We start from the raw sequence: 12,499 nt of genomic DNA, 5'->3' as shown, positions 1-12,499 counted from the left end.
AGGGGAAGGGGGCAGGGGAGGGGGAGCACCGAAGGGGAGGAGAGCAAGGAAGGGGGGCAGAGGAGGAGAGGGGGAGCAGGAAGGGGAGGGGGCGCAGGAAGGAGGGCAAAGGCAGCAGGGGGAGAAAAAGAAGGGACAACAAAGTGAACACAGATTGCAGTGAAGATGCCCAGGGGGCTGCAGAGAAGCCATCCACCAGTTCACCGAGGGGCAGAGAAGGAAGGTCAGTCCCAGAAACCAGGAGAGGGGGCAGACCTCGGGCAGACAGGGTGAGAAGTGCAGCGAAGGACGGACCCCACCCCGGGCCGGAGCACCTGCTTCACGCTTCACTCCATCCTGCAGGCCTCCTCCCACTGCTCCGGGGACGTCCGTCCCTCAGGCTCACGGCTCTGCCCAAAGCCATCCTGAAACCCCATCCTAGCTGCTCTTTGCTCTTCGGGCTTGACACTGCCCATGGCCTCCCGAAGCCAGGGTGCTCTCCCCCGCCACGTCGGCTCGCCACGCACCCCCGTGCCGCGAGGGCCCTCGGTGAGGCCGTGAGCATCGGCCCGCATCAGGTGTGAGGAGAGCCACATGGTTTCCTGAGGACTCCGAGCGGAAGCGCTCATGGACAGCTGGCTTGTGCCAGGCAGTGCGGACGTCCTCGTGCTATGGTCACGTTCGGAGGGGGGCGCAGCATTTTGTTAAGGGTCATGCAGACGTTAGGGGACGGGCTCTGAAGCTCGGCTGTCCGACCCCAATCTGTGAGGCACCAGCGACTCCTGCCAGGACCCCGCGCGAGCCCCTGCCCACGTGGCTTCCGGGGTAAAGAGCCATCTGGAAGACTCGTCTCCACGCGGATGTCCCGACGTACGTTACCTTTTCTCACGACTTTGTAACTTCCTGACGCCTCGGTGCTTAAAGCCTCTTCCTCTCGGTTCCTGTCCAGCTCGGGAGACTCCCAGATCCCGGAATTCCTGGCCCGTGGGGGCAGCTGTTCCAGAGAACGGAGAGCCACGTCCTCCTGCTCTAGCCCTTCACCCCCGGGGGGGCCGTGCCCTGGGGCGCTTGGGTCCCCGGGGCGCCGGCTGCTGCTCCCGAGAGAAGGCGCAGGCGTCAGGCCGTCGTCGGGCTCCCCGGCGGGCTGCGCTTCGGGGCGGCGACCGGGCAGCAGGCCGCACAGAATCAGGTGCCGCAGGCTCTCCACTGGAGGGAAAGAGGGCGCTGGCTTCCCCGGCACGGGCCCGGAGATGGCGCGGTGGTGCTGCTCCCCTCCCCGACTCCCAACGGGGAGAAGCTGCCTCAGTCACAGGCGCAGCTGGGGGTGGGGACGGGGGGGGGTGTGTCACACGGTCTCGGCACCGTCTCTCCTCACGCATGCGCAGGGAGGGCCCTCTGGCAGGTGCAGTCTGCGGGTATCCGCCAGGCGCCGGGGCCGGCAGGCACTCACCGTCTTCCAGGGCTGAGTCAGCGAGCCCTTCCATGAACAGAGGACCGGGGAGGGGGAGGAGGATGGGGTCTCTCGTCCGGCCTCCCCTGTTCTCTCCATCCAGGGATGCGGAGGGGTGAGGCAGGGCACCCAGCTCCCCCTCGAAGCTGCCTTCCTGCTCGGGATCGTCTAGGAGGCCCGCGTGCTTCCCCTCAACCCTCTGCTGGGGCCCAGTGCCTGCTTTGGATGGGAGAACAGCGTAAGGCGGGGGAGGGAAGGCATGTGGGGGCTGACCCCACGCCCAGCTCTGGATTCGAGGGGCTAGAACCTTGACTGAGTCATTCCACGGATGTCTACTGAGTGCCTACGACGGCCAGACAGCATACACCGGTGGTAAGACAAAGATCCCCGCCCACGCGCAGCTTAAATTCTAGCGTGGAGACACACAGAAATAACACAGCACCCAGCGAACTCTCTGAGAAACACGGGTGGGCAGCACGGTGGGAGAGAAGACAGCAGAGCGCAGGCTGGGGGCGGGGGTGGGCAGGAGCGCCGTTTACACCGCAGAGAACCAGAGAAGGCACGCCTGGACAGACCCGGAGGAGGGAGAAAAGGGACCCAGACAAGGAGCCTGCCAGGAGATTTCTCTCTAAACCCAGGGTCCTACGTTCTTCCCCAGAGAAACTCTCAATGAGATTCTCGTGTGGGACCCCTCGCCTCCTGCCAGCCCTGTCCTAGGAACGGTGTCCCACAGGCATGTCATTCTCCACGGAAAGGCCCAGCTGGAGGAAGCAGGGGTCCCTGGTACTACCCAACTGCCCCTCTCCCTCCACGGCTAAATACCTGTCCCCAGAGAAGCAAAGTCAGAACCTCCAAGTGAGCTCGTCTACACTCACTCAGCTCTGTTCTCTCGCCTCTCCTGGACCCCCTTCTCACTCACTTCTCTGTTCTTATCCAAACGTCACACTTTTGGCCCCGACGGCCTCTCCTATCACCTCCCGAGCTGTGCTACTGACACAGGACTGGGGGTTCCCACAAAGACAGTTCAGAGGACATACCTCCGGGCAGCTCCCCGGGCTCTGGTTCACTGTGGAACACTTCTGAGCCATCCAGCCGGACCCTGAGGAAGAAAGCACCAGAGGTCACCCGGCGGGTTCTGACTCTGGGCCAGCCAGGAGTGGGGAGGTCTCGGGTGCCCCCTGGCCTCCTGAAATGCACAGCAAAGGCGGGTCTGAAAAGGGAGGTGTGAGGCTTTGGCACCTGCCCTCGGTTGGCAACCTGGGGGGGGAGGGTGGATGCCAGCCGGCTGTACACTCCGCACCCCACCTCAGGCGTGGTCTCCAGGACAGCCGGGACAGAGGAGAAGGGTGTGAATGCTTCAGAGGAAGCAAACAGCTGGCCCACAGTGGGCATGAGTGGGCCTGCGGGTGAGCACCTGCTGGGGGTGGGGCTCTGCTGCGCTGGCTCCCGGGCGCCCAGGGGCGGGGGATGGGCGAGTGCAGGGGCAGCTCCCGGGCGCCGGGTGGCGTTCCGCACGGCCTCCTCCAAGAGCTCCATCCACCTGTGGCTCGGCAGGAGCAGAGAGGGCTGGTGGTGAGAACGAGGCTGGGGTGCGCCCCCACCGCCAGCCACCTGCTGGCACCCCTCCCTCCCCCAGCCACCCGGCGGCTCCTGTGGCGGCGCAGGACTGGCAGCCACGTGCCACGGAACACTGGCCTTCTGCTGTGCTCTGCGCTAAGCACCGTCTCGCTGCCTGCTTCCTGCACACAACAGCCAAGAGGCGGCAAGACCCACCCTCTACGGGGGAGTCTGACAAGGAGACGCCATCTGACTCAACCTGTCTGTGCTCTAAGTCACGCCACCTCGTCGGGCGCCACGAGGGAACACAGGGTGGGTGGGCGACGGCCTTGGGGGCGGGCGTCTGCCAAGAGTGCATGGATGGAGGGAGCTTAGAGGGGAAAGAAGACCCCGAGGGCCGGGAGCGGGAAGAAGCGAGAACAAGAAGGAGCGCTGGTAACACTGGGCTTGGGTAAGGACGGTGGCCCTGGAGCCCCCTGCGGCTGCCCTGTCCCTGCTGGCCTGCGCCCCACTTGTGGTGCCCTGCTCATACACACCGCCCTGGCCCCAAGGGGACAGCGGCTATGCATGGCCCCTCAATTCTCACGTGTTCTTGTCTGACGACGTCAGTGCCACCAGCTCATAGATCTGGGGGGGGCCCAGCTCCGAGGTGCAGATGATGAAGAAGGCTCGTTTGTCTGTGAGGGGGAGGAGGGGAGAGGGTTGGCACGGGGCCGGCAGAGGCTGACAGCAGCCTTGGAGCTCTGACCCCGACTCGGGAGGACGACCGCGGCAGGATGCGCACTGGGTGAGCGGAGCACGCGGGGCCCACTGCCGGGATGGGCACACGCGCGTCCCCTTCACAGCCGTCCCCCTCCCTCTGGTCTTAACAGCAAGGGCTGGAGTGTCAGGGGCTTCGTCTCCCGTCCCCGTCTGCGAGCCCTGGAGGCAGGGCAGGCACGGCTCCGAGGAAGAGACAAGAGAGTGAGCCCAGGGCCCTTCCCTGCAGACACTGGGCTTCTCCTGCAGCCGCCTCTGTCCCCGGCCCATCCCGGGCCACGCACTCGGGCTCAGGGCGTGGCGGGCAGGTGGGCAGTGCGGCCCGGCTGCTACCTGTGGCCACGGAGCGGATGAGCACGGCGTTGAGCTTGAGGACAGGGCTGAAGGTCTGCTTGCTGTCCGCGGAGCCTGCGGCCGTCTTGCTGTGACACTTGAGCAGCAGCTTCTCATCCTGCTTCTGCAGCAGCACCAGGAGATCCTCCAGCAGCAGCACGTGCAGGTCTGCGGGCGACGCACCATCAGGAGCCCCGTCTGCCCACCCGGCCCCCCGGGCAACACGGGGCCAGAGGCTGTAGAGGCCGGCTGCTCCCTCCCCACCCCCCGGGACCCCACGCCGGCCCCCTGGGTGTGCGCCCCAGTTCCCGGACACCTACCCAAGCTCTTATCCTTGCTGATTCTCCAGGTCAGGGGCCCCTCATGGACCATCCTTCTGGCTGTAAGATCCAGGCTCTGCAGGGAGACACCGTTCGTTCATTTCTTCAACCACGTGTGAGAACCGCCTATGCGACAGATGCCCCGTGGAGGAGCCGAGGGCCAGCGGCCAACAGGGGGCGGTCTTTGCTCTGACGCTCCCATAGGGCACAGGCAGGACCGGCGCCTCTCTGCACCCGACCCCGTCCTATTCCCTCCCCAGCACCTCAGTTTCCAGCGTCCAGCCCTGGGTATGCATGGGGTCCCGCCAGGGCACCCCATCCTAGACCGGCCCACGCTGCCCACTCTGAGTCCCTCCAGGTCCCGGCTCTGCTCCCCAGGATGCCCCAAGTGTGTGTGGGGGGCTGGCTGTGCTGTGCCTCCCACCTTGAACTCTGCTGCCAGGGGGTTGCTGGCCCTCTCCAGGGACGTGGTGTCCAGGCGTTTCTGGTAGCCCTCCAGTCGGTGCCGGTTCTCCGTCTGCTTCACCGCCTCGTTCACATACTTGAGGATTTCCCGGCACTGGTCCCGCGCCCGGCAGAGCTTCTCATGCTCGGCGGTGCCACCTGCCGATGGAGCAGAGGTGGCAGTGAGGGGCTCCTGAGAAGCCTGCTGGAAGATGGTGCGCCTGGCAAGCCGCCAGGCATGGGCACAGCGGCGCTGCCCTTGCCAGAGAACCTCAAACGTAAGGGTCCCTGCCACTGAGGGTCCTTGGTTTCAGACCGCTGCTCCCTGGAGACACTGGCGGCCCTTGGGAACTGCCGCCTGGACCACAGCCCGCTCCGTGGACGTGGGGAGGGTCAGGGACTGGCCGGGGGCAATGATGGCCTCCGGGGTGCCACTCCATATCTGGACCCCAACGCCCCAAATCTGAGGGCATGGAGGGATGCCCGGGACCCCAGGGGGCTTTCCTTTCGTGCACCACATAGAGGCGTCCAGCAGGGGAACGGACGGGCGCTGCGTGTGCCTCGGCCCTGGTGGGGGAGCCTGGTCACAGCGGGGTCCCCATGCCAACCCTGTGTGCACCCAGACGCTTCCCTCAGATTTGCACCGAAGTCCCATGCGGGCTGGAGGCGACCCTTCCTTCCTCCCGTGGCTGAACACCTGATTCTCCCCAAAACGCAGTTATAATCACTTTCTTTGTGACGGACCCTAACAAGGCAAGGGTGAAGACCCTGAAGACCAGAAAAGTCTTGCGACGGTCACGGACAGGGCAGTGCGAGAACGCAGTGTGAGGAGCCATGCCCCTGCGCCCTACCCTCCGTGTGCTTGAGGACGCTCTCCAGCAGCAGCGGGTACTTGGTGAGCCGTTGCATCTCGGACACGATGAGGTCCCTGAACTGCAGCCGCCGGCACCGGGGGTGACTCTCGGCCTCCTGGACGGAAGGGGGCGCGGACGGAGAGCGCTCAGCCCAGTCGGGAGCCGGCTGACGGGCTCAGGGCCCGGATGGGCGTGACGATCCCAAGTGGGTCCTGATCCCTTAAATATTTGGGGGAAGGTGGGTGGGGGCAGGGAGAGAACTCCAGGAAGGGCCTGGCCAGACAGACTGCGCCGAGCAGCTGCCGTGCCCGCTCTACGGACAAGGACGTGGACCGCCTATGTGCCCACAGGTACCAGGAGGTGAACTGGGCCTTCTGACTGTGATCGGGGTTCCTTTCAGGGAGAGCCGGCCTGTCTTGAGAGCGAGCACGGGCCATGTTTCTAAGGAGGCGGTGTGGGGCGCGGGTGGGGGCAGAGGAGAGGCCAGCACGCCTGCCGCGGGCGCCGGGAGGGCAGTGGAGGAGCTCTCCGGGGGCCCGGCTCACCCTCCCGCCGCGCACGCACCTGCATGAAGAGCTGGAAGCGGCTCTCCTTGCGCTGCTTGGTCTTGATGAGCCCCAGGGCGATGGACTGATAGGAGCAGAACTGGGCAGCCACCTGCTGGAGCTCCTCCCGGCCGGGGCCGTCAAACTGTGGCACAGGGACACCACCCAGGCGTCGCACCCCTGCCCCCCCGGGCCCTCCTCCGCCACTCCCGCCGCCGCGGGAAAGGGGACCCGTCTCCTCCCGGCATACCCGAGCCAGCATGACGTCACCGATGTCTCTGATAATGGGGCCCTCCTCTCGGAGCCTCCTCATGGCCTCGCACCAGGAATCTGGGATGGAGAGAAGGGACACAGAGGCCTGGGGTGGAGCTGCGCGGCCGGACCCTCTGTGACCGCAGCGGGGGGCTTGTGGAAGCAGTGACGGGGGGAAGGGTATGGGGCAAGGGGAATGCTGGTTTCTGGGCGTACATCAAGTTCTCAGCCAGGGAGATCATCTGCTCAGGGAGGCCCTGGCATGGGGGCGGACCAGGGACGGCGACCTGAAGGCTAGCCGGAGTGGGAATGTGTGCAGGGGGGACAGCAGTCGGGGAGGACGGGCCTCTCACTATGGATCGATGAGCTCGGGCAGGTTGGGGAAGAGCCGGGCCAGCTCCTCCCGGGGCATCAGGTTCTCCTTCTTCATCCGCTGGTAGAAGATCAGGTCCAGGACCCGGAGCGTGCGCAGATGGGAGGCTTCCGTCACAAACAGCTCTGAGCAGGGTGGTCCCGGGACGGGAGGAAGACAAAGCAGGAGAGGTCAGCAAGTATCCAAAGTGACAACCATCACCAAACCACCTCACTTCTGAGCAGTCGAGTGCCGAAGTCCAAATGTCTGGCAACTTCCGCCACCCCCAGGACAGAAACGGTGACACGGACCTGGTCCTATCCCTGGGGCGCTGCCCGACGTACTCCCCACCCAAGTGCGAGATGCACGTCCTCACCATTGATGACCTCCTGCCGGTCAATCTCCCTCTGGCTTAGCCCGGCCACCACGTCCTTGCCCACCGTGTGCTGCCAGTTCTGGGCATCCGGCTCTGGCTCCAGGTCCGAGAGCTGGCCCAGATCGTCCTCTAGGAGGTGGGGGAGGAGGGCGTCTGTGCAGAACCCCAGGCTGGGGGACTCGATGCTCCTGGGGGAAGAGGGGCAGGGGCAGCTTCACCAGGAGGAAGGACGCTTACGAGGGCTTTGTCCCTCCCGCTCGGTCCCCCCACCCCTCCGTGCCCGCGGGAAACCAGCAGCTATGGAGATGAGAAGCACACCCGAGCAGCCGTTCCGGGCTGGGGCACCACACTCACCTGCGGCCCATTTTGGGGGTGAAGGGAGGGGTTGGGTTCTCCAGAGACCTGTGGAGAGAAGTCAGCTCTCAGCACCCGCTGCCCCCCAGCCCCAGCCCTGAGATGCCCAGCCTTGCCCACCTGGTGGAGAGGCTGGAGGCAGAGGACGAGGCTGACTGGTGGAGGCGGGCAGCCTCTGCGGCCGCGTCCATATCCACGTCACTGCGAGAGCGGGGCACGTTCTCTGCCTTCCGGGACCGCTTCAGCTCCTCCCGGCCCTTCAGGCTCTCAGAGCGGCCCAGGCGGATCTCTGAGCGTGAGCTGGGGGAGCAGGGCAAGAGACCCCAGGGTCTTACAGCCTGGACGGCTTTTATCTCCTGCCCTGACTCAGGGGTCCTCCCCTCGCCCCTCCAGGGCCCGAATGTCCCAGTGACAGCTCCCGCTGCTGCCCCACAATCAATCTCCTGCCCCTGCTACGCCTCTCACCCTCCCTGGGAGCCACTTGGAAGGTGAAATCCGGGACCAACAGATAGACTCGTGCTGTGTGCGGACGTGAAGACCCCACACCTGCCGGGACAGCTGTGCACACGAGAGGACCTGCTCCTGGGCCGTGTGGGGGCCAGTCCCTCTCTGGAGCAGGTCAGCTCCCACCGCAGACTCTGCTGGAGGCTGCGCTCTCCTTTCATAGGATTTTCCACCAGGGCGGCATAGGGGCTACCCTCTCACACTCATGCTGGCCTCCCCACAGGCAGGCCTGGCCGAAAGTCTATCTGCCGCTGGGCTCCCGCTCCAGCTGTGGCACGGGGTCTCCCGTTCCTATCTCGTAACACACTTTCTCACTTCCACTTCCCCTCCTGGGGGCAGGCGGGCTCGGGAGGGCCTGGCTCCCGACTGGCAGGAAGTGGCCCCTGGCAGCCACGGTTGGCCGCTGTGCGTCTGTGGGCCTGGGGAGGCTGACGGCTGGTGTTGCTCTTTTCTGTGTCCTACGGCACACGAGCACGGAGACAGCTGGCATCTCTGACCCCTGGCTGCCCCAGAATGGTGCCTCCCGTGTGGCCCCGCTGCCACCATCACTCATCCACACATGGCCCTGCGGTGAGGAGCGCGGACGGCCTGGAAGTGAGGGCAGCTCTTGGCAGCACAGCAGGCTGAAGACAAGGAGGCAGGAGGCTCCGTCCCCACTGATTGCGTCTCTCTCAACTGCCATGGACCCAACTGGAGCCGCCCCTTGGGTCCAGACGGTTAGAACCCCGTGGCCAGCGGGTCCCCAGAACACGCCGCGGTCTGCTGGAGCGCCTCCGACGGAGCCCGCCAACAGCGCCCTCGTCAGTGTCGCCCTGCGGGCCCCGAGCACAGGGACAAGCTGCCCCGCGAGGCTCCTGAGCTGAACACCTTCCTCCTGGTCCCCACGGGCGAGTAACACCCACCTCTGGCCCCCAGGCCCTAGAATACTGTCTTCTGGAACCGGGGGCTCCTTCCATCGGCCCACCTGTGCCCCACTGTGCTGCTGAGAGAGTGCGTGCCTCAGGGCAACTTCCAGAACACACTTTGCAAAAGGTCTCAGCTTATTCTCAAAATGTGGGTATTACATCTACGTAACCTTGTTCGTTTAATGCACCCGTGACGTCAGGCTTACACGTCATGTACTTTATACATTCGGTTCACCCGCTAATATTAGAACTCAATCTCCCTGCTCAAGACAAATGTAACCTTCCTCTTCCCTTAAGTCTCCGTCAGTTCTCGCTACGGCAGTCTCTCCGCGCATACGAAGCCTAGAGGCTTACCACAGACAGGAGTAGCCCCGCACGCGAGCGGGAGTGGCGGACTCATGGTGTGCCAACGGTCTGACTACCCAGGCTGCTCCCTGGTGACTGGGGGCTCAGCCTCGGGTGCACACGCGTGTTATTTCTGTCCCTTGCTCCATTCCTCTCACTAGGGCTGTGCACAGAGCTTCCCGACCACAGGTGGTTTTCACTAAGCGCTGGCTGGAGAGTCTGAGACACGACGTGCGGCTGTCACACCGCAGCTGAGAGCAAGGCCAAGAGTATGTCTCCAGCCAGAGAAGGGTTCTCATTAAACCTGGCCAAGGCGGAGAACATGCTTGCAGACCCCCTTTGTTCTTCAGAGGAAGAGAGCGGTTTGCTCTGAGGTGGCAGAACCCACCTCCAGCGCTCTTCCTCACAGGCGCCCTCGACCGTCTCCGCGCGACCTCGCTATTTCCCAGAACCTCCCCCTGCCACCCCGCCCCACGGTCTTCTCTCGCCTTGTCACCTACGGTGTCCAGATTAGCTGCTCTATTTCAGCCTCTAGATCATTCTTGGGATGCACGCTGCTGAGTAGCCCAGGGTCAGTCCAGAGGAAACGTTAAGGGCAAGCCGTCCCTGGGCTGGGCTGTCAGAGGCACGGCTCTAGCCAGTCTCTTCCTGGGGATGCCCAGGCGGGGAGGTTGAGGGAGCGGCTCGAGTTCTGCAGTGCGAACCTTACGGCCTCGGGGAGTGGGCGAGGCAGCGGGGACCAACGCTGGCTGCAGACCCTGCCCGGGCTCCCCTCCTTGGGGAGGTGGCCAGCGCCACGTGGCCCCTCGTACCTGTCGCTCTCCAGCAGGTCCTCAGGGAAGCTTCCTGTGGAGAGCCGCTGCGTCCCAGGCTCCGGGGCGTCATACGGCTGGTTGTTCTCAAAGTGCTGAATGATGTTCCTCACGTTGCCTGGTTTGACTGGAAGCAGAAAGATAATGAAGGGCACTCTGCTTTCTGCTCAGGGATGGTGGCCCAGAACCCTCGCTCCCGCCTAGCCCAGAAGACAGAGCAATGAGCAAGCACGGATGACAGCAGCCCTGGGGTAAGAACCGGGAGACGCGGCGTGAGTCCTCTGGCCTAGTCCTGGTCCCTGCCGCTAATATGCAGTGCGGCACGGGTGGTCCTCTCTCTCTCTCACGTGCTCCTTGTTCAAAGAAATAGGACAGGTAAGAAAGTCAAAAGGCTCGTGTGGTGCCCCGCAGATGGGCTCCCCTCCTCAGACCCTGAGCTCGGCTCCTGTGACTTCAGAGCAGGAGCTGGGTGCCTGGGGCCAATCGGCCTGACACTGACAGCAGCACAAGAGGGGCCGGGAGGCGGGCGAGACCCTGATCCTACCCACACTAACCAGAGTCCCGCCTATGAAAATGTATAAATCTCCCCAAACAGCTAAACTTGGGTTTCGTAAGAAAGTGTCCAGGCCTGGGGAGCAGAAGAACTAATTTCCTTCAGGTGGAGCTGGGGTAACAGCCTCCCAGGGCCGCATAAGAGGGGGCTGTGGGGATGTGTTCGGACAAGCGGCTGCTACTGTCACCCCTGCTCTGGGGAACAGGGTCACAGCTGCCTGTCTCAGGGTCTGCTACACAGCCACAGCCCGAGCTGCACCGCGGGGCGACAGCATGGGGCCCGAGAACACCCTGGGACAGGCGGCCATCCGGCTGAGCCCCTGCTCCCCTCCCGTGGGCCATGTGTCCTCGGCATGTAGCTGCACCCTGTGATGAGGGACAGGCGGTCTGGGAGCCGGCATAGCTCAGTCAGGGTAACGGGAAAAAACAGGCAGGAAGGAGCACAGTTTGTTAAAACGGGCCCAATTTTCACTGGTGTCCTCTGTTCTCAGGATGACAGTGAAACGAAAGAGAAGGAAACTCCGTGTTACTAACAATCAGATGTGGTCGCTGCTCATCAGGGTGGCAGCCGAGGACCCCAAACGGTCAGTGCTGGGGCGTCTGCCGCTGGGGGGGTGCAGTCTAGATGTGGATCCAGACTTTGCTGATGTCCCAGGAACTCGAGAACCCCAAACCCAATCATTAAACTGCCGTGGGAAGCTCTAGCTTGTGGGGCTGGTGGACGCTCCGGGGGCGACTTGCTCTTGGGCAGGGCGGATGGGAGGAGCCGTGTGTGGAAAGAACAAAGGGCCTGGGGGTAAGGACCGTTCTTTAATTTTTCTACTGTTTTACAGACCTTTTCTCAGAATTTTTATATTTTTCTTCTTTAAAGCAGCATAACGGGTCTAGAAATTTAAAACATTGAAGTAATTTTGCAAAATCATTATTTTTAACTGTCACTTTACATAGAATGATTTCTAGCGACTAGACAATTTCCGGATTGCGTCCCACAGCTCTCTCCCCACAGCCCCACCGCAGAACTAGATACCACCAGTCACGAGACTGTATTCGCAGGGGCCATAGCCACGGCACCTGCGCTCACCCGCCTGGAGGCGCTCAGCCTCTTGGGGTTGACGCGGAGGATGTGATTTTCCGTGCACAGAGCCTAAGCGACACCGAGGCTCTCTAACACGTGTGGTGGGGGCATTCTCTCTGACCGCTGCAGTGACTGTCCAAGTTCAGAGTCAGGGGCAGGGAGGGGTCATGCCAGACGGCTTAGGCAGAGCAGGTAACAGGCAGTAAAAGGCCCCAAAGAACCATTAGAGACCCACTGTCTACTAAAGAAAGCCCACATAACCCTCAAAAATGACGATTTTTGTTATTATTTCAATGGAAACAAGACCCCAAGGAGCTTGTGTGGCACGTGGCCTCCTGTGTGCACACAGAGCCTGGACTTCCGGAGCCTGTTCCCCGAGTTGGGAGGGAGGGAAGGAGCAGCGCCCCGGGGAGGGCCGTGTCACAGGGCTGCTGGAGCGACAGGGATGGACGGACGGAGGAGGGGACGGACAGGGAGAGGAGACACAGACTTGAAAGATGGAAACTCAAAGCTAAAGCAAAGAAAAACCCACAGAAAATGGTCCTTTTACCTTCCACAGGGGACAAGGGAATATGAAATGCTAAAAGAAAACAAACAAAAACAAAAGCAAACCATGAAAATTCAAATTAACGTTTCAAGACTCAAAACAAAACTTACATCAAGTTGGAAAATGAAAAGGTAGTGGATAAAACTCAGGACTGATCAAGGAAAGGCCCCCCACCAAACCCCCC

General features: G+C 62.9%; 1 protein-coding gene across 1 annotated transcript in view; it reads right to left on the bottom strand.

The window, feature by feature from the left end:
• Positions 1–22: 22 nt before the first annotated feature.
• Positions 23–12,499, bottom strand: part of ARHGEF11 (Rho guanine nucleotide exchange factor 11) — a 50,723-nt gene continuing 38,246 nt past the window's right edge. The window contains 18 exon segments of the mRNA XM_034667400.1: positions 23–1,185; positions 1,430–1,645; positions 2,467–2,528; positions 2,844–2,969; positions 3,573–3,663; positions 4,079–4,246; positions 4,399–4,474; positions 4,823–5,001; positions 5,694–5,811; positions 6,261–6,386; positions 6,492–6,571; positions 6,847–6,854; positions 6,856–6,991; positions 7,222–7,409; positions 7,576–7,623; positions 7,696–7,875; positions 10,142–10,268; positions 12,319–12,348. Of these exon segments, the coding sequence (XP_034523291.1) occupies positions 605–1,185; positions 1,430–1,645; positions 2,467–2,528; positions 2,844–2,969; positions 3,573–3,663; positions 4,079–4,246; positions 4,399–4,474; positions 4,823–5,001; positions 5,694–5,811; positions 6,261–6,386; positions 6,492–6,571; positions 6,847–6,854; positions 6,856–6,991; positions 7,222–7,409; positions 7,576–7,623; positions 7,696–7,875; positions 10,142–10,268; positions 12,319–12,348 (2,540 nt within the window). The 3' untranslated portion in view covers positions 23–604.

This window comes from Ailuropoda melanoleuca, chromosome 8 (assembly GCF_002007445.2).
Source record: "Ailuropoda melanoleuca isolate Jingjing chromosome 8, ASM200744v2, whole genome shotgun sequence".
NCBI lineage: Eukaryota > Metazoa > Chordata > Mammalia > Carnivora > Ursidae > Ailuropoda > Ailuropoda melanoleuca.
Note: the sequence above shows the minus strand (reverse complement) of the source record. Positions and strands in the feature narration are given on the sequence as shown.